The sequence below is a fragment of the Bidens hawaiensis genome, unplaced genomic scaffold (genome assembly GCF_021521415.1).
Source record: "Bidens hawaiensis isolate Kalapana, Puna unplaced genomic scaffold, B.hawaiensis_p1.1 tig00037792_1, whole genome shotgun sequence".
NCBI lineage: Eukaryota > Viridiplantae > Streptophyta > Magnoliopsida > Asterales > Asteraceae > Bidens > Bidens hawaiensis.
The window spans coordinates 40,715-66,290 of NW_027496621.1; the positions used below are offsets into that span (position 1 = coordinate 40,715).

Consider the following 25,576-nt stretch of genomic DNA (forward strand, 5'->3'; position numbering starts at 1 on the left):
ATTGGGTTAAAAATCAAAATTGTAAAATCCTAGAAACAATAATAACAGGATTAAGGGTGCGTTCACGTCGTGGGATTTTTTTTACAGGAATTGGAATTGGAATTTTAACTGCAAATGTAATGCTTGGAAATCTATAATGTGTTTGGTTAACTTTTTAATGGAATTGGAATTCTCCTCCTTTCAACCCCCCCCCCCCCCCCCCCAAAGCCAAAGAAATGCTTAAAATTAAATCACACCACTTAAATTCCAATTCCATCTCTTGTCGAACCGAGCACGCCATGTCGTGGGATTTAAATTCTAATTCCTTTGAATTCCTACGAATTTTGTGAACAGAACACGCACTAAGGTTTCACTTAACATATATAGTTTACATATCACATGAAAAGGAAAAAAAAAAGATGACAAAACACAAAGAAAGAAATATTAACAGCATATCATTTTTCTCTTAAACTACTTGCTCATTTCTGACCAAAGGCACAAGGCTCTCTTGATAAACGAACATGGTAATAAGAGAAGTATCACCCATCCACATTTCTATGCTACGCTTCTCTTGAAGATCATAATCTATCAGCCATTGCCCGTCAACTTCCAAGAGGACATCCCTGCCTTTTTTTGTATAGATGAGCGGTTTTACAGTCGGGTATGGCCAGGTTATCATATCCCTCATTGTCAGAGCAGCCAACTTGCTCCATGATTCCCTGACTCCATATTCACCCATCACCCACACATCTGCATTGTACACCTCATGAATACAAATCACACAAAGACGTCCGTCTAATATTCCCAAATCGGTGGCCGTAGAATTGTTAGGATATTGGGGTTGTGGCACCGTATGAAAGCTTTGGGTAGCAAGGCCAAAGGCATATATCAAATAATCCTTATATGGAAAGGGCAATTGATTTACAAGCCAGTGGACCGAACCATTGACAAACACACCTTGACCATAACAAGGCACTGGGACAAAACATGAGGGAAAATCCTGCTCCACTGGTTGCCACGCGTCCAATTTCAGACTGTAAACGACAACACTGTAAGCCATACTTGAACTAGTAAAATGTGATAATCTTACTACATGATCATAACCTAGCTGGTGATAGGTAATTATGTCTGTGTCACCAAGTGGCTCGTAAATTGATCTTGCTATCAATTTATACTTTCTGGTTGAAGGGTTCCATAACATAATTGATCTTTCATCTAGACCGTTCGATAAGCATATCAACCCATGGCAAGAGCCAAGAACCAGAGGGTAAGCAGTCAATTCAAAAGGAGTTTCTAGCGTGACACCACTTGGATTACGCAAGATAACTGGGAAACAGGCGTCTCCTGAAAAATATAGAAGTTTGTTTGTTTCCATGGATTTTTGCATGTGAAGATTGACAAAATAAGGGCTGTCAATCAGGGCACGCAAAGATCTGGAAACAGATCTGAACTGAAGCAGAGACTTCACCGGAAAGCGTGAAAGAATATCTTCGAGCACTCCTGCTGGAAACGGAACGTCTTGACATTTTACTGAGAAATTGGGATTTTTGATTTGATAGAGGAACTGAATAACTGATTGGGATTCTTTATTTGATGGAGGAGATGAAATCTTGATGGTGCATATATAGCACTTCAGAAATGGCAAATAAGTAAATTCTGAATAAGTTTACGTAATCGCACTCGGTGAGTTTTTACTACATTGCTGTAATCCCCAACTACCAACTAATTTGATATAGCAAAAGACCACCGCTTCAATCATAATGACACCCGACTAGGGGTGTAAACGCCCCGAGCCGCTCATGAGCCACTCGAGATCGGCACAATAAAAGATGGAACTGAATCGAGCTTAAACGAACTCGAGCTCGAGCCTGAACCTAAAATGAAGCTTAGTAAATATATGAGCTCGAGCCTCAGCTTCATATATCGTTACTAGGCTCACGGGCCTATATGAGCCTATTTTTTACATAAAAATTATAGACTTTAATTAGAATAATAAATATATGACTACATAATAAATATTATTACATATAACTATGCTAAATAATATATAATACGTATATAAACAAAACAATTAAATAATTAACAAATAGTCAAGCTCAAGCTTGAATATTGCTCGTAACCCGAGCTCAAGCTCTCTTAAGTTAATGTTGGGTGTGCAGGCTTAGACTAAAGGGCAGCCGACCCTCTCTATTGTCTAATGAAATTTTGTCAAGTTGCCATATTTACGGTTTTCTTGTCTAATGGGATTTCGGTAGGTTGCCATATTTACTTGTAATATTATAAATAGATGTCTAGGTACTTGTAATTCCTGATCACCTCAATAGCAAGAGAATACCTAGTTGCATCCCGTGTATGTAAGTCAGTTTAGACCGGACCACGTAAAACTCTCGTGTTATTAATTTTTTTTTCTCGTTTGGGCTCGTGTGTGTACTTGTTGCCTTAAACCACTGCCAGAAATATTTCAGAGATATGTTATGAATTGATTAGGTTCTTAAAGCAACAAATGGCAATACATATATTTGAATAAAATCCTATTATGCAATGCTATAAAATCTACCCAAGATTTCTTTAAGCTAACTGCATTATCTTCAGTGAAAGTATAAATGGTTTACTAATCCAAAACTTATTTTTCCTTACAAGAATGTGCACAAGAGATAATATTCATAAAGCAAGACAAAAATATAAAAAATCTACACAATTATCTATATATTTGAGATTGGAATTTTTATACTTTAGAACCTGTGATGGCAGCTTCTTTCAAAAGGAAATAGATCTTGAAATCTTCCATTAAAAAACCAATAAGGTAACCTGAAAGAAAAAGAAACATATTATTCATATAAGGACAATATATACAAATAGTGAGAAATAGAAGGGGGGTACATTTAGTCTAACCCAATGGGTGTTGCTAAACGTACCCCCCTCCCCCTCATTTTTTTTAACTAAGCATACCCTTCCCTCAAGTTATACATTAATAGTTTAATACGATTCAAACCTTTGTTGTTTCTTTTTTGTCATTTTGTTATCTTTTATTATTTTCTTTTAAACACATTATTTAAGATTTTTTTGTTTACCATTTTTTTAAAATAACAAAAAAGCATTTTTTTATTTAAAATAGGCAAATTGGATTTTAATAATCCCAACTAAATGTTATTGGCCGATAATAATCCCAATTGAGTTTATTCCCACTGGTGGTCCCAAAGATTGGCTCTCAATGGTCCCCGTTAAAAAAAACTTAACGGCGTTAAGTTTTTATCGAATTTCAAACTGATTTTTTAGGGCTTTTGGTCGAAAGAGAATACGAGTTGTTTGATGTAAAACTTAGCTCGAAATGATGCTCCAAACAGCTTGATTAGGACTTCAAATAGGGTGTTTGAACTTCCAATTATCAAAAATTAAGTCATTTGGAGCATTGTTTCGAGCGAAGTTTTACATCAATCGGCTCGTATCATCCTTCCGATCAGAAGCCCTGAAATTAAATTTTGAAATTCGGAAAAAAAACTTAATGCTGTTAAGTTTTTTTTTTAACCGGGGACCATTGAGAGCCAATCTTTGGGACCACCAGTGGGAACAAACTCAGTTGGGATTATTATCGGCCAATATCATTAGTTGGGATTATTAAAATCCAACTTGCCTTTAAAATAAACATTTTTATTATTTAAAAATAAGTTTTTTTCCCTATAATTGTTTTATTTTCTCAGAGAGTGGTTTTTAAATAGGTTTTAGAGATAGTTTGCATTTTTCAATACAAATTTTATATTGTTAATTAAAAAAAAAAAAGAAATAGTGTATTTATGTAATAAACTAAACAAATTTTATGAATAGAAGGGAATACGTTTAGCCTAACCCGAAATAGAAATGTTAATAAGAGAGATTACATACCACTATTGAAAACTTCACATCCCCATTTGTTTCATCCACAAGGACCACTTTAGTGCCTCCAAAACCATATCATTCTTTTGCAAAGCAGCAATCAGATTAGTATATGTAATTCTATCAGGTGATATTCCATTTCTTCTCATTTCTTTAACCAAATCCACTGCATCTTCAACCATACCCGCGATCCCATAGGCCTTAATTAACGAGTTATAGCTGCATAAATCCGGTTTTAACCCTGATTCCTTAAGTTCCATTAACACATCACCAACTTCTTCAATCCATCTTTGTTCTCCATAGATATTAATCATAATATTAAAAGTGTAATGATCTGAAACACAGTTTGATTCCTTCATTCTCAACAATACATTTTTAAACTTCTCCATTTCACCTGCTTTCCCATAAGCATCCAACATACAATTATAGGCTTCAAGAGATACAGAAAAACCGTTAAACTTCATTCTTCTTGCAATCGAAGCCATATTCCTTAAATCTTTACCTTTTCCATACGCAGCCACAACAGTATTATAAGAAATAACATCAACCATGCCTTGTTTTCTAGCCATCCAAAACACTTGTCTCACCTTTTTAAAAAGACCAGATTTCGCATAAACATCAAGAATTACATTGAAAGTTGTGGTATTAGGCAAATAACCGTGCTGAATCATATCGTTAAAAAGCCTAGAAAGTTCATCAATAGGCAGAGCACGAGCACAACAATTAATGACACAATTATACATTTCTTGATCCCAACAAACTCCAGCCTTCAAGATTTTGTAGTACAAATCAGCCAATTTACTTACCATCCCCAATCTTTGATAAATTCTAAGCATATCTCGAAATAAGTATACATCCGGAACAATATCCTTCTGTTTCTCCATCTCATCAAGAACCGAACATGCATCATTTAGGGATCCAGATTTCACATACATCCTTACTACTATACTAAATGCTATCAAATCCAAAGCAACACCTCTGGACTTTAGATTTATATAAAGTGTTTCCGCTTCGTTAAACTGATTCAAACAGCTATAAACATCAATCATAGTGCACGTGATATGCAAATTCGCTTCGTCACGTTTCGGCATTGACATGTATATCTTAATAGAATTATGAAGATGACCCAGCTCCTTACATGTACAAATTAATAGATGATATAAACTATCCTCAAACGTTTTATCCTTCCACCTTTTAATCCCCAAAACTTCAATGGCATCATCTACCAAACCGTGTTTCACATAAGCCATAACTAGAATCGAACATGATGTTTGATTATTCAATACATGATTGTAAAGCAAACCTTTGATAACACAAGGCACTTTATCAAACCGGTCCGCCTTCTCGTATGCTTGCAAAACAATACTGAGAATAGACGAAAACTGGCATCCGATTGTTATCATATCTTCTATAATTCTCATAGCACCTGCTTCATTTCCATGTCTGGCTTGCAGATTGATCATTGTGTACAAATTTGATGAATTCGGTTTAAAACCTAATCTATTCATCTCATTGTAATACCACTCTGCTTCTTTAAAGTTCTGCACTCGACCCCAACCTTCAACCATGGTTCTGTAAGTGCTTTCATCCGGTTTCAAACCAGCAGACACAAGATTTTGGAATATTCTTTTGGCATCTTCCATGTTTGAGATTTTCCCATATCCGGTTATAAGTGTATTGTAAGCAACTATATGAGGCGGGAATCCAGCTGCATGCATTGACGCCAGCTCGTTTTCAGCCTCTTCTAACTTCCCTTGTTGACTGTAAGCATTAACCAAAACCAACCAGTTTTCTTGATTCAAAACCACTCTGTCTTCTTTTAATAACTCAACAATCTCTTCCGACTTTTCATATAACCCAAGACGCGTATACAGCGTCATCATAGCCGAATACGCACTATGACAAATGATCCCAAACTTCCTCATTTGCGAAAATGCAAACTCCGCTTCCTCAACATTCCCACCCTTCTGGTAAAGACTCATAACCATCCCAAACGTAGCCACATTTGGCTGCACTCCTGCATCCAACATCATCTTAAACCACTTCGTCCCGGGCCCCACAAGCCCTCCTTTACAACAAGAGTAAATAACTGTATTAAAAACCTGAAACCCGACGTCACAACTCGACTCATCCCGCATCTCCCTAATCAACCTCTCCGCTCCCTCCCAATCCCGTATCCTACCATACACTCTCAAAACCAACTTATACGCACTCACATTCCGAAACAACTTCCCGTCAACTCTCATCCACTCGAACAACCTCACAACCTCGTCGTCACGACCGCCATTCTCAAGCTCCTCCAACTTTCCGTTACAATCACTTACTTTCTCATAAACCTCATCATCATCATCATTATTATTATTTTCCAACAACAAACCCTCCATATCGACACTACTAGTTTCATCAACGGAATCACGCGTCGCCTTCGAATTGTTGTTTACGGCATTGTTCATACCGTCGACTCGCTTCCATATACTCCTCTTCTTCTTATTATTATTATTATTCAGTTTCGTAAACTTGTTGTTAGGTAAATTAGGGCTTGGAGTTGGAATATTAATATTATTGTTATTGTTATTGAGATCGAGAGGTCTGTGAATAATATTATTGGAGTGTAATACAACAACATCTGTATGTACGCTAGAGTTAACCCTAAGTTTATTATTGAAAGAGTAGTTGTTGGTGAATGCGGAGATAATTAAAGCTCGATCGAAGAACAAGTGCGAAACGGAGTTAGGTTTTTTGGACTCGTGAGAGTCTGGATGCGTATAACAACATGTAATTGAAGCCATTAATGGCGGTTGAGAGTGTACCTTAATGAAGAAGCTGAGCTGAATTGCATTGCATTGCATTGCATTGCATTGATGGTGAAGCAGAGTTTGGGAGGGATAACGGAAGAAAACTAACCGCAAATTTTTGTTTGGTTGATGGACCCACACTCACACGGATGAGATGTGGTGTAGGATTAAACTGGTTCCATGGGTTTAAAACGGGTCGGGTTGGTCAACCCATGGTCAAAACCGGATTGAGTTAAAACTGTTATGTTGGCAAGAAGGTAGAGGTGCACAAATCGGTTTAAAACTCAAAACCGGTTTGGGTTAAAACGGTTCGGTTGGTCAACAAAGGTCAAAACCGGTTTATAATCGGTTTCGGTTCGGGTTGAAACCGGTTTCTTACAATGTTACGATCGGTTTCGGTTCGGGTTTTGACCCGGTTTTGGTTCGGTTAACTGGTTTTGATGGAGAAAATTACAAACTGGTTCCGAACCTACGGTTTCAATCGGTTCAAAACTGGTTCGGTTTCGGTTCAGTTTTCGGGTCGGTTTATTTGCCCACCTCTACAAGAAGGTGTAGTCCAATCAAACCAAAAAATTTTATTTTTTATTTATATTTTCCCTTAATCCTTGTATATTTATGCTTCATTAGATAAAAATTCTAACATATACACAAAAATTTTTATTTTTTATTTATATTTTCCCTTAATCCTTGTATATTTATGCTTCATTAGATAAAAATTCTAATTTTCTTTTGGGATATCTACTTATTGATATTATTTATACTTTGTATGTTGTGAAATATATATATAAAATTAAATAAAAAATTATAATTATGTTTATGATAACATTTATATGCATGTAATGCATTATATTTTAATTTGTAATAGTTGTATATATAAAAATTATACATTAATAATGGTACAAAAATGTACTTGGAAATCCAATGAGGTATATATTAACAAACTAACGAGTATACCCGACACCCACGAGTATGCCCAATACCATTGTTATTGGGCCGGGTATGGGACTCAAATCGCCAATACCCGGCCCTAACCCAACCGATTGACATCCCTGCGACCCTGCCCATTCGACTTGTTTCTTTTCAGCTAAGCTAAATGCAACCAAATCGACCCATTTGTATGTTAATTGGGTTAAAAATCAAAATTGTAAAATCCTAGAAACAATAATAACAGGATTAAGGGTGCGTTCACGTCGTGGGATTTTTTTTACAGGAATTGGAATTGGAATTTTAACTGCAAATGTAATGCTTGGAAATCTATAATGTGTTTGGTTAACTTTTTAATGGAATTGGAATTCTCCTCCTTTCAACCCCCCCCCCCCCCCCCCAAAGCCAAAGAAATGCTTAAAATTAAATCACACCACTTAAATTCCAATTCCATCTCTTGTCGAACCGAGCACGCCATGTCGTGGGATTTAAATTCTAATTCCTTTGAATTCCTACGAATTTTGTGAACAGAACACGCACTAAGGTTTCACTTAACATATATAGTTTACATATCACATGAAAAGGAAAAAAAAAAGATGACAAAACACAAAGAAAGAAATATTAACAGCATATCATTTTTCTCTTAAACTACTTGCTCATTTCTGACCAAAGGCACAAGGCTCTCTTGATAAACGAACATGGTAATAAGAGAAGTATCACCCATCCACATTTCTATGCTACGCTTCTCTTGAAGATCATAATCTATCAGCCATTGCCCGTCAACTTCCAAGAGGACATCCCTGCCTTTTTTTGTATAGATGAGCGGTTTTACAGTCGGGTATGGCCAGGTTATCATATCCCTCATTGTCAGAGCAGCCAACTTGCTCCATGATTCCCTGACTCCATATTCACCCATCACCCACACATCTGCATTGTACACCTCATGAATACAAATCACACAAAGACGTCCGTCTAATATTCCCAAATCGGTGGCCGTAGAATTGTTAGGATATTGGGGTTGTGGCACCGTATGAAAGCTTTGGGTAGCAAGGCCAAAGGCATATATCAAATAATCCTTATATGGAAAGGGCAATTGATTTACAAGCCAGTGGACCGAACCATTGACAAACACACCTTGACCATAACAAGGCACTGGGACAAAACATGAGGGAAAATCCTGCTCCACTGGTTGCCACGCGTCCAATTTCAGACTGTAAACGACAACACTGTAAGCCATACTTGAACTAGTAAAATGTGATAATCTTACTACATGATCATAACCTAGCTGGTGATAGGTAATTATGTCTGTGTCACCAAGTGGCTCGTAAATTGATCTTGCTATCAATTTATACTTTCTGGTTGAAGGGTTCCATAACATAATTGATCTTTCATCTAGACCGTTCGATAAGCATATCAACCCATGGCAAGAGCCAAGAACCAGAGGGTAAGCAGTCAATTCAAAAGGAGTTTCTAGCGTGACACCACTTGGATTACGCAAGATAACTGGGAAACAGGCGTCTCCTGAAAAATATAGAAGTTTGTTTGTTTCCATGGATTTTTGCATGTGAAGATTGACAAAATAAGGGCTGTCAATCAGGGCACGCAAAGATCTGGAAACAGATCTGAACTGAAGCAGAGACTTCACCGGAAAGCGTGAAAGAATATCTTCGAGCACTCCTGCTGGAAACGGAACGTCTTGACATTTTACTGAGAAATTGGGATTTTTGATTTGATAGAGGAACTGAATAACTGATTGGGATTCTTTATTTGATGGAGGAGATGAAATCTTGATGGTGCATATATAGCACTTCAGAAATGGCAAATAAGTAAATTCTGAATAAGTTTACGTAATCGCACTCGGTGAGTTTTTACTACATTGCTGTAATCCCCAACTACCAACTAATTTGATATAGCAAAAGACCACCGCTTCAATCATAATGACACCCGACTAGGGGTGTAAACGCCCGAGCCGCTCATGAGCCACTCGAGATCGGCACAATAAAAGATGGAACTGAATCGAGCTTAAACGAACTCGAGCTCGAGCCTGAACCTAAAATGAAGCTTAGTAAATATATGAGCTCGAGCCTCAGCTTCATATATCGTTACTAGGCTCACGGGCCTATATGAGCCTATTTTTTACATAAAAATTATAGACTTTAATTAGAATAATAAATATATGACTACATAATAAATATTATTACATATAACTATGCTAAATAATATATAATACGTATATAAACAAAACAATTAAATAATTAACAAATAGTCAAGCTCAAGCTTGAATATTGCTCGTAACCCGAGCTCAAGCTCTCTTAAGTTAATGTTGGGTGTGCAGGCTTAGACTAAAGGGCAGCCGACCCTCTCTATTGTCTAATGAAATTTTGTCAAGTTGCCATATTTACGGTTTTCTTGTCTAATGGGATTTCGGTAGGTTGCCATATTTACTTGTAATATTATAAATAGATGTCTAGGTACTTGTAATTCCTGATCACCTCAATAGCAAGAGAATACCTAGTTGCATCCCGTGTATGTAAGTCAGTTTAGACCGGACCACGTAAAACTCTCGTGTTATTAATTTTTTTTTCTCGTTTGGGCTCGTGTGTGTACTTGTTGCCTTAAACCACTGCCAGAAATATTTCAGAGATATGTTATGAATTGATTAGGTTCTTAAAGCAACAAATGGCAATACATATATTTGAATAAAATCCTATTATGCAATGCTATAAAATCTACCCAAGATTTCTTTAAGCTAACTGCATTATCTTCAGTGAAAGTATAAATGGTTTACTAATCCAAAACTTATTTTTCCTTACAAGAATGTGCACAAGAGATAATATTCATAAAGCAAGACAAAAATATAAAAAATCTACACAATTATCTATATATTTGAGATTGGAATTTTTATACTTTAGAACCTGTGATGGCAGCTTCTTTCAAAAGGAAATAGATCTTGAAATCTTCCATTAAAAAACCAATAAGGTAACCTGAAAGAAAAAGAAACATATTATTCATATAAGGACAATATATACAAATAGTGAGAAATAGAAGGGGGGTACATTTAGTCTAACCCAATGGGTGTTGCTAAACGTACCCCCCTCCCCCTCATTTTTTTTAACTAAGCATACCCTTCCCTCAAGTTATACATTAATAGTTTAATACGATTCAAACCTTTGTTGTTTCTTTTTTGTCATTTTGTTATCTTTTATTATTTTCTTTTAAACACATTATTTAAGATTTTTTTGTTTACCATTTTTTTAAAATAACAAAAAAGCATTTTTTTATTTAAAATAGGCAAATTGGATTTTAATAATCCCAACTAAATGTTATTGGCCGATAATAATCCCAATTGAGTTTATTCCCACTGGTGGTCCCAAAGATTGGCTCTCAATGGTCCCCGTTAAAAAAAACTTAACGGCGTTAAGTTTTTATCGAATTTCAAACTGATTTTTTAGGGCTTTTGGTCGAAAGAGAATACGAGTTGTTTGATGTAAAACTTAGCTCGAAATGATGCTCCAAACAGCTTGATTAGGACTTCAAATAGGGTGTTTGAACTTCCAATTATCAAAAATTAAGTCATTTGGAGCATTGTTTCGAGCGAAGTTTTACATCAATCGGCTCGTATCATCCTTCCGATCAGAAGCCCTGAAATTAAATTTTGAAATTCGGAAAAAAAACTTAATGCTGTTAAGTTTTTTTTTAACCGGGGACCATTGAGAGCCAATCTTTGGGACCACCAGTGGGAACAAACTCAGTTGGGATTATTATCGGCCAATATCATTAGTTGGGATTATTAAAATCCAACTTGCCTTTAAAATAAACATTTTTATTATTTAAAAATAAGTTTTTTTCCCTATAATTGTTTTATTTTCTCAGAGAGTGGTTTTTAAATAGGTTTTAGAGATAGTTTGCATTTTTCAATACAAATTTTATATTGTTAATTAAAAAAAAAAAAGAAATAGTGTATTTATGTAATAAACTAAACAAATTTTATGAATAGAAGGGAATACGTTTAGCCTAACCCGAAATAGAAATGTTAATAAGAGAGATTACATACCACTATTGAAAACTTCACATCCCCATTTGTTTCATCCACAAGGACCACTTTAGTGCCTCCAAAACCATATCATTCTTTTGCAAAGCAGCAATCAGATTAGTATATGTAATTCTATCAGGTGATATTCCATTTCTTCTCATTTCTTTAACCAAATCCACTGCATCTTCAACCATACCCGCGATCCCATAGGCCTTAATTAACGAGTTATAGCTGCATAAATCCGGTTTTAACCCTGATTCCTTAAGTTCCATTAACACATCACCAACTTCTTCAATCCATCTTTGTTCTCCATAGATATTAATCATAATATTAAAAGTGTAATGATCTGAAACACAGTTTGATTCCTTCATTCTCAACAATACATTTTTAAACTTCTCCATTTCACCTGCTTTCCCATAAGCATCCAACATACAATTATAGGCTTCAAGAGATACAGAAAAACCGTTAAACTTCATTCTTCTTGCAATCGAAGCCATATTCCTTAAATCTTTACCTTTTCCATACGCAGCCACAACAGTATTATAAGAAATAACATCAACCATGCCTTGTTTTCTAGCCATCCAAAACACTTGTCTCACCTTTTTAAAAAGACCAGATTTCGCATAAACATCAAGAATTACATTGAAAGTTGTGGTATTAGGCAAATAACCGTGCTGAATCATATCGTTAAAAAGCCTAGAAAGTTCATCAATAGGCAGAGCACGAGCACAACAATTAATGACACAATTATACATTTCTTGATCCCAACAAACTCCAGCCTTCAAGATTTTGTAGTACAAATCAGCCAATTTACTTACCATCCCCAATCTTTGATAAATTCTAAGCATATCTCGAAATAAGTATACATCCGGAACAATATCCTTCTGTTTCTCCATCTCATCAAGAACCGAACATGCATCATTTAGGGATCCAGATTTCACATACATCCTTACTACTATACTAAATGCTATCAAATCCAAAGCAACACCTCTGGACTTTAGATTTATATAAAGTGTTTCCGCTTCGTTAAACTGATTCAAACAGCTATAAACATCAATCATAGTGCACGTGATATGCAAATTCGCTTCGTCACGTTTCGGCATTGACATGTATATCTTAATAGAATTATGAAGATGACCCAGCTCCTTACATGTACAAATTAATAGATGATATAAACTATCCTCAAACGTTTTATCCTTCCACCTTTTAATCCCCAAAACTTCAATGGCATCATCTACCAAACCGTGTTTCACATAAGCCATAACTAGAATCGAACATGATGTTTGATTATTCAATACATGATTGTAAAGCAAACCTTTGATAACACAAGGCACTTTATCAAACCGGTCCGCCTTCTCGTATGCTTGCAAAACAATACTGAGAATAGACGAAAACTGGCATCCGATTGTTATCATATCTTCTATAATTCTCATAGCACCTGCTTCATTTCCATGTCTGGCTTGCAGATTGATCATTGTGTACAAATTTGATGAATTCGGTTTAAAACCTAATCTATTCATCTCATTGTAATACCACTCTGCTTCTTTAAAGTTCTGCACTCGACCCCAACCTTCAACCATGGTTCTGTAAGTGCTTTCATCCGGTTTCAAACCAGCAGACACAAGATTTTGGAATATTCTTTTGGCATCTTCCATGTTTGAGATTTTCCCATATCCGGTTATAAGTGTATTGTAAGCAACTATATGAGGCGGGAATCCAGCTGCATGCATTGACGCCAGCTCGTTTTCAGCCTCTTCTAACTTCCCTTGTTGACTGTAAGCATTAACCAAAACCAACCAGTTTTCTTGATTCAAAACCACTCTGTCTTCTTTTAATAACTCAACAATCTCTTCCGACTTTTCATATAACCCAAGACGCGTATACAGCGTCATCATAGCCGAATACGCACTATGACAAATGATCCCAAACTTCCTCATTTGCGAAAATGCAAACTCCGCTTCCTCAACATTCCCACCCTTCTGGTAAAGACTCATAACCATCCCAAACGTAGCCACATTTGGCTGCACTCCTGCATCCAACATCATCTTAAACCACTTCGTCCCGGGCCCCACAAGCCCTCCTTTACAACAAGAGTAAATAACTGTATTAAAAACCTGAAACCCGACGTCACAACTCGACTCATCCCGCATCTCCCTAATCAACCTCTCCGCTCCCTCCCAATCCCGTATCCTACCATACACTCTCAAAACCAACTTATACGCACTCACATTCCGAAACAACTTCCCGTCAACTCTCATCCACTCGAACAACCTCACAACCTCGTCGTCACGACCGCCATTCTCAAGCTCCTCCAACTTTCCGTTACAATCACTTACTTTCTCATAAACCTCATCATCATCATCATTATTATTATTTTCCAACAACAAACCCTCCATATCGACACTACTAGTTTCATCAACGGAATCACGCGTCGCCTTCGAATTGTTGTTTACGGCATTGTTCATACCGTCGACTCGCTTCCATATACTCCTCTTCTTCTTATTATTATTATTATTCAGTTTCGTAAACTTGTTGTTAGGTAAATTAGGGCTTGGAGTTGGAATATTAATATTATTGTTATTGTTATTGAGATCGAGAGGTCTGTGAATAATATTATTGGAGTGTAATACAACAACATCTGTATGTACGCTAGAGTTAACCCTAAGTTTATTATTGAAAGAGTAGTTGTTGGTGAATGCGGAGATAATTAAAGCTCGATCGAAGAACAAGTGCGAAACGGAGTTAGGTTTTTTGGACTCGTGAGAGTCTGGATGCGTATAACAACATGTAATTGAAGCCATTAATGGCGGTTGAGAGTGTACCTTAATGAAGAAGCTGAGCTGAATTGCATTGCATTGCATTGCATTGCATTGATGGTGAAGCAGAGTTTGGGAGGGATAACGGAAGAAAACTAACCGCAAATTTTTGTTTGGTTGATGGACCCACACTCACACGGATGAGATGTGGTGTAGGATTAAACTGGTTCCATGGGTTTAAAACGGGTCGGGTTGGTCAACCCATGGTCAAAACCGGATTGAGTTAAAACTGTTATGTTGGCAAGAAGGTAGAGGTGCACAAATCGGTTTAAAACTCAAAACCGGTTTGGGTTAAAACGGTTCGGTTGGTCAACAAAGGTCAAAACCGGTTTATAATCGGTTTCGGTTCGGGTTGAAACCGGTTTCTTACAATGTTACGATCGGTTTCGGTTCGGGTTTTGACCCGGTTTTGGTTCGGTTAACTGGTTTTGATGGAGAAAATTACAAACTGGTTCCGAACCTACGGTTTCAATCGGTTCAAAACTGGTTCGGTTTCGGTTCAGTTTTCGGGTCGGTTTATTTGCCCACCTCTACAAGAAGGTGTAGTCCAATCAAACCAGTTTGGATTGGGTTGAAACTAGTTTGAGACAAAAAAAAATATGGTGTTTCTGACATGTTTTCTAAATCGGGTTGATTCCAAACCGATTTGAGAGAATTGGATTACGAACTGGTCAGAATCGGTGGGTTTGGTTACGAACCGAACCGATCCATCAGGCCCAAACTAGACGACTCTTATATAATAATACAAGTCAACCGAGTTGGCACATGTGTTAAACTGGTGAGAGGGTTGTAATAATTGGGTTAAACGGGTTGATGGCTTGACTTTATAAATTATACTTATTTATATTTTTATTTTAATTTTAAACAGGTAGACAAGTCCACTGCTTAATTAAACAGGTTAACCTGAATAGTACTCGTTTGGTTAACGATAAATCACATAAACATATGTTTTGCCCTAACATTTTACTAAAATGAATGTTGACCTTTTTGCCCAAGCTTATTGGGACAAAAGGGATAATCTTGTGAAGACGACGAAAGTTGCACTCTTGCTATTGTCCTCACTTCTCAACATCACCATTAAAATTTTCGCCTTCGTAACCAAATTAGCCTTCATATCAGAGTAAATTTTGTCAAAAAAGTTGATGTTCATCGTAAATGGAAAATGATTAGGTCCATGTTCTTATAAGATTTGGTCAAAATGTCTACTTCTCTTATTTTTCCCTTTGTTCAAATGGGTTAAACAGGTCAAATCAAATTATTAAACTAGTTTGATCAATTTAAAACCTACTATTTACATGTCGTGATTGATGAATTTACTTTGACTAACTACTCTTTAAAAAGGCGAGAAACCAAACCGGTTGACTTGACCGTGTCAACCAGACACCAAAAGCGGTTGGTTTTGGCGGTTTTAAACGGTTTATTTTTTCTTTCAATTATAGTTTCCAACTTTCCATATCTTGAAAAGGATAATGTCTTTTTTTTTCTTTTTTTACCGAGGTCTCTGTGGATAAAAATTCTGCTTTAGACTATTTTGTGATTAAAGTAAACGAATCTTTTTTTAATGTAAAAATGATAAGTACATACAGCACATACAAATATACTACATGCAAATAAGACCTTAATTCTAGCAAAAAGCATCCTTCAAATCACATTCTTTTGTGATTTTACAAGTAGACATATTATTTTCTAATGGGAAAAAAAATAACAAATAAACACTAGTGCACACTATCTATCACCAATAGTCTCCACAAGAACACTTACCATCTTCAAAATGATGAAACCTATTAGCATCTCTAACAACTATAACCCTTTTAGTAACCTTAGAAACAAACTTAGTAAAATTATGACAATCAATACAAACCCTCAGATTCTTCATAATCCTAATCTCACTCCCACTCTCCGTGTTCAAGATCCCGAACGCAATCGCCAATTTCTCGCTATGAACATTAACCATCAACTCCTTTTCTTCGTCTTCCACATCATGCAAAGCGGTAACTATATCCGTTTGAAATCCCGCCTCCTTCATCTTCCCAATTAGCCTCTCCAACATTGCATAAATCGTCTCGGTTTGATAAGGAGACCGTTGACCCGACATGAACACATGTGGGACTTTGTTGACTTCTATTAACGTGCAACCCGGAGTCTTGATAAGATTTTGACTCTTGACCGACTGTCTGACGAATGCAGCTTCGTGATAATTCTTGCTATTGGTGTGAATGTTCGAGAGTAAGACGTGATACCCGACGTTTTCTGGGTCTAATTCGAATAACTTATCGGATGCTAACCGGGCCATACTGGTGTTTTTATGAGTCTTGCACGCGCTAAGAAGCGCGCCCCATGTTTCCGGGCCTGGGTCAACGGGCATTTCATTGATAAAAGTCAACGCCTTTCCTAATTCCCCAGATCGGCCATATAAGTCAACCATGCACGCGTAATGCTCGGGTAACGGGTTGAACCCATGATCTTGAACCATTTTGTTGAAGATATTTTCGCCTTCGGTTACTAGTCCCGCGTGGCTACACGCATATAAAACCGACACAAAAGTGACCCCGGTTACGGGTACGTCAGACTCCACCATTTTGCTGAAAATATCGAGTGCGTCGTGCGCGTGCCCGTGTAAACCGTAGCCCGAGATCATCGCGTTCCATGTGACCGGATTCTTTTGAGGTATTTTATCAAACACTTGGCGGGCGTGTTTTATGCTTCCACATTTCGCATACATATCGATTAACGCGGTTGAAACATAAACATTCGACTCGAACCCCTCGTTGCTCGCTAACTCGTGGACACGTTTTCCTAAACTTAACGCCCCGAGTTGAGCACACGCGGAAAGAATACTAGTAACCGTCGTCGGATTCGGGGCCATCTTGAACTTTTGCATTTCTTGAAACAATATAATCGCGTCATCGGTTAAACCATTTTGGGTATAACCGGAGATCATAGCATTCCATGCTTCTAAGCTCTTATTTTGGGATTCATCAAACAACTTTCTTGCCAAATCAATCTCGTTTAATCGACTGTAAACCGTTATTAACGCGGTTGCAACTGAAGGTTTGGAGACCAAATTGTTTTTCAAACTAAAACTATGTATCGTACCCGTTAGAATCAAGTGACCGAACGGGTAAAACACGGGAATCAAACCGACTATAGTACTCGAATTAACTCTATGCTGCAAACCCATCACTCGTTTAAAAAGATCAACCGCATACGCAGTCTCTCGGTTACAACTAAACCCGGAAATCATTGCATTGTATGCAATAATATCCGGTCGTTCAATCTCCTCAAACAACAGTCTAGCCGTTTCCATATCCCCACACTTCGCATACAACGATACAAACCCCGTAACAACATGAACATGCGAATGAACGCCGAGCTTAACCGACAACCCCTCAATCGCCATCCCACCTTTCAACTCACGCAACTCCGCCGCAGCCGTAAGCACTGCCGCAAAACTAGTCGAATCAAACCGCACCCCTCTCACAACCATCCCCTTAAACACCACCACCGCCTCGTCAAAACACCCGTTCTTAACAAACCCGGAAATCATCGTGTTACACAAAACCGTATCCGGTTCAGGCATTTCATCAAACACCTGGTGTGCATAACCCACATTCCCAAAATTCAAATACATATCAACAATTGCTGATCCCACAAACACATCCACCCAACCCCACCAACAATCGCCTGCCCGTGAAGAACCGAACCCAGTTTCGGAAAGTCGAGTTTCGATACAGCCGATATAACAAACGCGTAAGTAAACCCATCTGGAACGAGGGTTTTGCGTAACTTGTGATACACAGATATCGAATTCGAATAATGGGTGTTGCGGGAAAGTGATCGGATGATGACATTGTACAGAAACAGATCTGGGTTTTGGAAATTGGAGCATATTAACGTTGCGTCTGAGATATTGCCGAGATCGGAGTGTTTTTGGATGAGTTTTGTGATCAATGGTAAGTCGGATTGGTAGTTGTTGATTATTATTTGGGCGTGGGTTTGCCGGAGGTGGGATATTGTGACGGTGGTGTTGATTAAGTTCAGGAAGAAGTTCCGGTCACGTTTTCCGATGGCTCTGTGAATCATTTGGTGGCTTTGTGTTTGGCGGCGAATGGGGAGAAGTTTTAAGATTTGAACGAGTTCATGCTGACGGGCTGGGACATGAATTCTGTCGATATTATGTGACACATGAATTCGGTCGGTATCGATAATATAACAATAATAACCTAAAAGCTAAACGTACAAGTTATAATAATAACAACAACAATAATAATAATAACTTGGTAAACAAGGCGTCGCATTGCAAAGTTGTAGCAACGAGAATTCAGTCGGTATTGGTTAAGTTTGTTATGACACCGGCACTAATAAAAAAAATAAAATGTAAATGTCGAAAATAGTTTCGGCACACCTACAACTTATGATCAAAATGACAAGAATTTGGCAATGATAGGGACCAAATATATGCAAAATTGCAAATCATCATGATTAATGATTCAATGTTCATTTGGAAACTGGTTGTATCTAATATAAAGATGAAGTATAACAGTAACTCATATGGTAATAGATATTTACAGATAATGATTATTAATATCATTCTACATGATTTTGGGCTAAAAGTAATTGTTACTAAAACTATATTTTCCTTTTTACTGGGTTTCCAAGTAGCATTGAATTAATACCATTGATTTTTATTTTTCAGGCAATTCATGCATCAAAATAGTTTCTATCTTTGTTTTTGCATTGTTAGAACTTCACTATATGGATGACAAATCATACAAACACCAAAAGATAGTGATAACCATAGTCTTTCCTTTGCATCAACGAGCAAAAGTAGGCTTCTGGAAACAACTGTTATGTCCCTCTTTATATCAGGATACCAAAATGGCATATCGGAATAACGGATCAAAACACGTTTGGATCGATACACGTTTAAATAAAATTAGTTTGGATTAAAATCAGTCATTAGTCATTCCACGCGCCGCAAGGCACGAGTAAGGATAATGTTTTATAATTTTTAGTTTTGAGGTTTTATTATATACATAGACCGTTAAACCATCAAAATCAATTTGTAAACCATAATGTTTAATGTTTCATTTATTTCCTTTTGATTACAATAGCATATGTTGAGTCGCCTACAACTTCTAATCGAGGTGCATAATTAGAAAATTCAGATTCTTCCTCTTTTGTTGGTGGACCACTTGCACTTTTCTTGGTAACCAGACGAACTCCAACCCCACTACATGTAGTACCAATTATCTTCTCCAAATGAAAACAAAACCTCTTTATGTGTTGGGTCCCACCATGCAGTGTGTCTGATTATAGAAAATGGAAAATACAAAACGCTTGTCCATTGATCATCATCCCTCTCCTCCCAAACTGCATCTTCTTCTAAATCCATACCACTCAGCACCCGCACAATACTCATGCTTTGAAAAAAATAAATGTAAGGAGCGTTGTTATTCGAAACAGAGCACGCTAAGAATCCAGAAAAATCATTGGACCAAATTCTCTGGAAGTTTCAATCTACATTTCCTCCCTCTAACAAGAGGAGATGTAAACCCCTTTGCAATCTCGAGGCCTTCAAGAGCTATCATCATGGGGTTGTTTTCAATAGCATTTCCCTCATTAATAAACACAAAGTCATTAGATATATCCTAGCTATATATTATATTATTTATATCATCTTCATCGTACTCAGTATATCCAACCAATAACAAAGCTATGGTAGGGTCTGAGGAGGGTAAGATGTAGGCATCCTTGCCTCTACCACGTAAGAATAGAGAGGCTGCTTCCGGTGAGACCCCCGGCTCGATAGTAGTTTTGCATCAAGCCTTGGACATAAGACACATAACACTCAACCATCAGCACACCGGTCGATTGGTGCATGTACCCTTGTCTTTCGGCCATCAACGCCACCACATGATGCCTGATTAACCTTCAGCCACTTTTAACGTTATTTTCACGAGATTAGTAAAATAACGTCAAAATTAATGCAATTTTACTTGCCCACCCGAGGGTTCACACATATATGCATATATACATTGATTATATATGCCTTCAATATATATAGTATGTATATATGTAAAGCTTCATTAACATATATAATAAATTCAAAACAGACATACCATACCTCAAGCATGTGTTGCAGTAATCTGTTGCCCACAGTTACAGCACCCCCTTGGCAAACAAAGACTCGACACAAGCATTTACAATTTGTGTAAAAATCTCCAAAGGTTGTAAGTGATTTGCAACCTAATGCGTAGAGAGTAGCCACACCAGAGGGGAGCTTGGGAAGTTCAACAAGTGATTCGCAAAAATTAAGGGTGAGGAATCTGAGTCGATTAAGTTGCAGTAGGCTGAAATCTAATCGTGTGAAATAGTTTCCCCATAGGTCTAACTCTTGTAAGTTGGATAACTCACCAATTCCAGACGGAATGTCTCCATCTTTCAAGCGACAGAGAGCCAGACTCAACTTTCTTAGCTTATTGGTCAACTGTGGGAGCACCAGCAGTTGATCTCTAACACATTCCAATCTCGATAACATGACCTCTTCTAAATGTTTTAACCCATGCAAGTTTACTTCTTTGTTCTTTGAAACAGAACAACTGGCCAAGTCTATAGAAATAAGTTTGGGACATCGGTCCCCAATTGATGAGAGCAGATTATCTATCCTCATATCACCCAAAAACAACTTTACCAGGCTTTCCATGTTTGATTTGATCTCTGGGAACTCCAAACCATTATTGTAGGCATAGGCATAGCTATTGATTTCTAGAGTTTTGACTTTTCCCATGTGGACGATCACCGGAAACCGTCTAAGCTTGCGACACTCTTCTACTTTTATATATTCAATACTTTTATGTTTCCCAAGTGATGGGTGGATTTCTTGTAACTCTCCACATCCCCAGTGTCAACTTTTGAAGACATGGGAGTCCATCAAAATTTGGCGTGCTGAGTAGATTCTTCATGTCTTTGAGTTCAAGCACTTTCAAATGGGGTGCATGCTAGTTAATGTATTAAAGCATACACAAGTTAGATTTTTTGGTAATTTATAATATAATAATTATATAGAGAAAAGGCATAAGTCAAAATTTCAACGCCACCTTTTAAGTTCTTGTGTTAAAACATTTATGCGAACTTTTAATATCAAAGTTTATGATAACTAGCATGAAATAACAGGCAAAATTTATTGTAGTAAACTAGTAATACATCTATGCCGGTGTGAATTAGTCACACAAGATGCCATAATTTACATGCTAATCAAATGAGCATTTGAATTACCTTGTAATTTTCCCAAAGTTGTATTTGCAAGCTTACACTTATTCTCAGAGTAGCAAGCTTCTTTGGTTGAAAACTGTCTGGAAACGGACTTCCGGGAACATGCCGCCATCTAATATATGCAACTCATTTGAAAGAAAATTAGGCCCTTCGACATTCTCATCAAGATCATTTTTGGCAGTCAAACTAAGCCACTTTAGCTTCTTCATATTTGACAAATTCTTATTGAAAGATGGCACACCACCAACAGGATAATAATAATTCACATATTTTATTGCTTCAATATTGTTATTTTCCTACAATGCAGGAGAAAACAATGTACAGATAAAGTATGTATATATTTTAATAGGCATGAACATGTTCATCATTCATATTGTATTTTCAAAAGTTAGATAACTTAATATATACCATTGTTGCATCCCCAAGACACATGTCTATAATTTCTTCACATTTCCAAACTCTGTTGTGTCTTTCAGGATTGTTAGGATGCTCCCCTCTAACAATGTAATGTCCCATTTCTTGAACCAGATCATGCATATCAAACCTACCGTTCACAATACTTAGAAGGCCTTTTTGTGTTAACACCTTTATTCCTATATCAGGGTGATAACCACAAGCTTCAAGTAGCTCCATCACATCATCATCATTGTCAAAATAGCCCCTATTGTTGATTGTTAATTGTTCACCTCTAAAGAAACATGCAATCTCTAAGAACAACTCTTTCTCCACATTTTTAAGTCCATCATAACTGATTTTGAGCACTTCCACAATTTTCATTTCTGGGATATCTTTAAGTCTAGCCAAAGAACTCATCCATTCCTTCTCATCTTTGTCATATAAAAAAGAACCTAAAACTTTGAGTGCTAATGGGAGCCCATTAGAATAAGAAACCACACATAATGAAAGTTCCACATAATTATTTATAGGGTTGTTTATATTATATGCATGTTTGTTGAAAAGCATGATAGCCTCTTCATGTGATAATAATGTGACTTCACACACATGGTCTACCTTGTGGGCTCTTAGTAAATGTTCGTCTCTAGTTGTAATTATTAATCTGCTCCCACTACCAAACCACTTATGTGATCCAACTAAAGCATCTAGTTGCTTACAATCATCAACATCATCAAGAAGAATTAAGACATTGCTGCGGTTTAACCTACTTCTTATTATGTGTTTTCCTTCTTCAATACTTGATAATTCCATTTTTATAATTTTTTCTTGCAGAGTTTCTAAACCATGTTTGCTTGATTTCTCCCGAATATTCTCAATAAAGCAATGACCTTGAAATTGGCGAGAAATTTTCATATAAAGAGAAGATGCAAGAGTAGTCTTACCACCGCCTCCGACACCCCATACCCCAACCATACGCACACCATGTGATCCAATATCTAATAGTTCTTCTAGTCCCTGCATGCGATCACACATTCCAACAAGGTCTTCATCAACATATGAATCTGCGGAAAACAACTTATCTGAAATTGTATCAACAATGTCTTTAACTGTTTTCGATTCATGCCTGCAAATCAGATACATATGGATAATTAGTAGGTGTGGCAAATGTGACCCATTGGGTTGAATGAGTTGTAATAAAATTTATGTAATGGACTAGAATGGGTCAAACTAAAAAAAGAAAAGGACTGAAATAGGTCAAAACGAATTGACATTTCTTAAGTTTTTTTTTTAATGGAACGAAGAAAAACAGAGGAAACTTTTTAGTTTTTTTTTTACTTTTTTAGTTTTTGATTTATATTTCGAGGTATGATTTTTTAATTATTTATTTTGAATTTTTTAATGAGCGGTTTTTGAAATGGGTCAAAATGGGTTGAGATTTCAGAAACCACTCATTAAAAAATTTAAAAGAAATAATTAAAAAAATCATAACTCGAAATATAAATCAAAAACTAAAATAGTAAAAAAACTAAAAAGTTTCCCATGTTTTTCTCGTTCAAAAAAAAAAAAAAAAAAAAAAACTTAAGAAGTGTCAACCCGTTTTCACCTGTTTCAATCGTTTTCTTTTTTTAGTTTGACCCATTCTGATCCATTATATACGTTTTATTACAACTCATTCAACCCAACAGGTCACATTCGTCACCCCTAATAATTAGTGTATGGTCACATTATATTCACAAAATGGTAACCAACAGAATAAGATGACGGATAATACATCAAAGACATGTGAATGAAATAGGATCACTACACCAAAGTCAAGTTAACGAATACTTGAGATATGTATGGTCCTCCACAAATGGAAATGAGAACTGAAATTGCAAAAGAGTTTGGTTTTGAGTGAACGACGTGAAGCATCCTTCATATTTTACTAATTACAAACTTAACCCACTACAAATAATAAGTATAATTTATACCTTAACTTAACTAATTGGGCTCTAACTTAATTACAAACGGATCGGGATTAACACCTACAATATTAACAAACGAAGACTAAATTACACATTGGAACCATTCAAATGTCTAGATCTAACTATACAAGATAAACTTGAGCTTTAATTTATGAGTCAAGCTCTAGCTCAAAGCTTGGGCGGGATTCACTTCCTACAAGGTACAAACTAGGGGTGCAAATGAGCCGAGCTACTCGAGATCGGCTTGTTAAAAAACTCGATTAAGCCAAGCTAAATCGAGCCTAAAAGTAAGCTCGTTTAATAAACAAGCCCGAGCCCAAGCTTCACTTATCAAGCTCGAGCCGGCTCGCGAGCATAAACGAGCCTGTCATTTATATAATTTTTTAAAATATATATTTAATAATTATGAATTAATATACATAATCTTATGAAAAAATAAATAAAAATAACTAAATAATATATATTATTTTATACATAAAAGTATAATAGAAAAAAATATATAAAAATAATTATAATTATATAAAATATAGTTGATATATAGTAAACGAGCCGAGCCCGAGTCGAGCTTGAGCTTTTAAAATAGAGCTCGAGCTCTGTGCAAGCTAAACTAGCCAAGCTCCAGCCTAGTCGAACCGGGCTCGGCTCGTTTACACCCCTAGTACAAACTAATGCATTAATATGTCACTAGAAACCTACAAGGTACATAAATTAAGTTACACATTGGCAATTTAACTTGTAATAAACGCCTACACCTTGAGCACATATTAAAAGCTTTTAAAAAAGTAAAGAGATTAAATTACCCATTTGCTATGTTTTTGGGTTCCCATCCAGCAATTTCACTTGCATCAACAAGTGCTTTTCTCCATGATTCAACCTTGCTCATGTTCTCTACTTCGTGTTTGGCAAATGCTTCTCCAAATTTTCTTTTCTGTTTCCTGACTTCAGAGGGATCCACATCATAGAATACAGGCATAACAACTAGCCCTCTCTTGTCCTTGCATTTCATAATATATGCAAGCTCTTCCAAACACCAAGAAGACTCCGCATAATTCTTTGAGAATATTATGACAGCAATCTGTGATCCTTCGATGGCCTTGTAGAGGGATGGACGGATGGAGTCACCTCGGAGAAGTGTCTCATCGTCCTTGTAAGTATGGATTTTCCGATCTAGAAGGGCTGTGTAGAGATGATCTACAAAGGTCTGTCTTGCGGGTATCTTCTCCTCTAAAACTAAGAAAAACATCCCAGTTAGAAGAAGAGGACGAAGATGCCATTGATGAGTGAGAGTGAGGAGGAAGATTGATATCGTGTGTGGTTTCCACCACTTTAATAATTGAAGAAGAAGGTAGATATCATTTACGAGGAAATTTCATGCTTGACTTTTAATCATTCTTCTACATTTTATTATATTATATATATATATAACAATTTTAAAGATTTTGATGCATCATGGTTTGTACATGTGGCTTATAAAGTTATAACAAGATTCTAATGGACCGCTGGTTATTTTGTCTCATCTCTCTC

General features: G+C 36.7%; 3 protein-coding genes and 3 pseudogenes across 3 annotated transcripts; all 6 read right to left on the reverse strand.

The window, feature by feature from the left end:
* Window positions 1-445: 445 nt before the first annotated feature.
* Window positions 446-1,354, reverse strand: LOC143589771 (F-box protein CPR1-like). The gene has a single exon (XM_077070443.1). The coding sequence runs from the start codon at window positions 1,352-1,354 to the stop codon at window positions 446-448; it is 909 nt and encodes a 302-aa protein (XP_076926558.1).
* A 2,518-nt stretch (window positions 1,355-3,872) lies between these two features.
* Window positions 3,873-6,684, reverse strand: LOC143589768 (pentatricopeptide repeat-containing protein At4g30825, chloroplastic pseudogene; annotated as a pseudogene).
* Window positions 6,685-8,211: 1,527 nt separating this feature from the next.
* On the reverse strand, window positions 8,212-9,120 carry LOC143589762 (F-box protein CPR1-like). Its single transcript, XM_077070436.1, has one exon. It carries the CDS (start codon window positions 9,118-9,120, stop codon window positions 8,212-8,214), a length of 909 nt encoding a protein of 302 aa, XP_076926551.1.
* Window positions 9,121-11,636: 2,516 nt separating this feature from the next.
* On the reverse strand, window positions 11,637-14,448 carry LOC143589761 (pentatricopeptide repeat-containing protein At4g30825, chloroplastic pseudogene; annotated as a pseudogene).
* Window positions 14,449-16,149: 1,701 nt separating this feature from the next.
* Window positions 16,150-18,500, reverse strand: LOC143589769 (pentatricopeptide repeat-containing protein At4g30700-like). The gene is given in 2 exon segments (XM_077070441.1): window positions 16,150-18,080; window positions 18,083-18,500. Coding segments are annotated over 2 exon segments (2,349 nt in total).
* Window positions 18,501-19,508: 1,008 nt separating this feature from the next.
* Window positions 19,509-25,335, reverse strand: LOC143589763 (disease resistance protein Roq1-like; annotated as a pseudogene).
* Window positions 25,336-25,576: the final 241 nt, after the last annotated feature.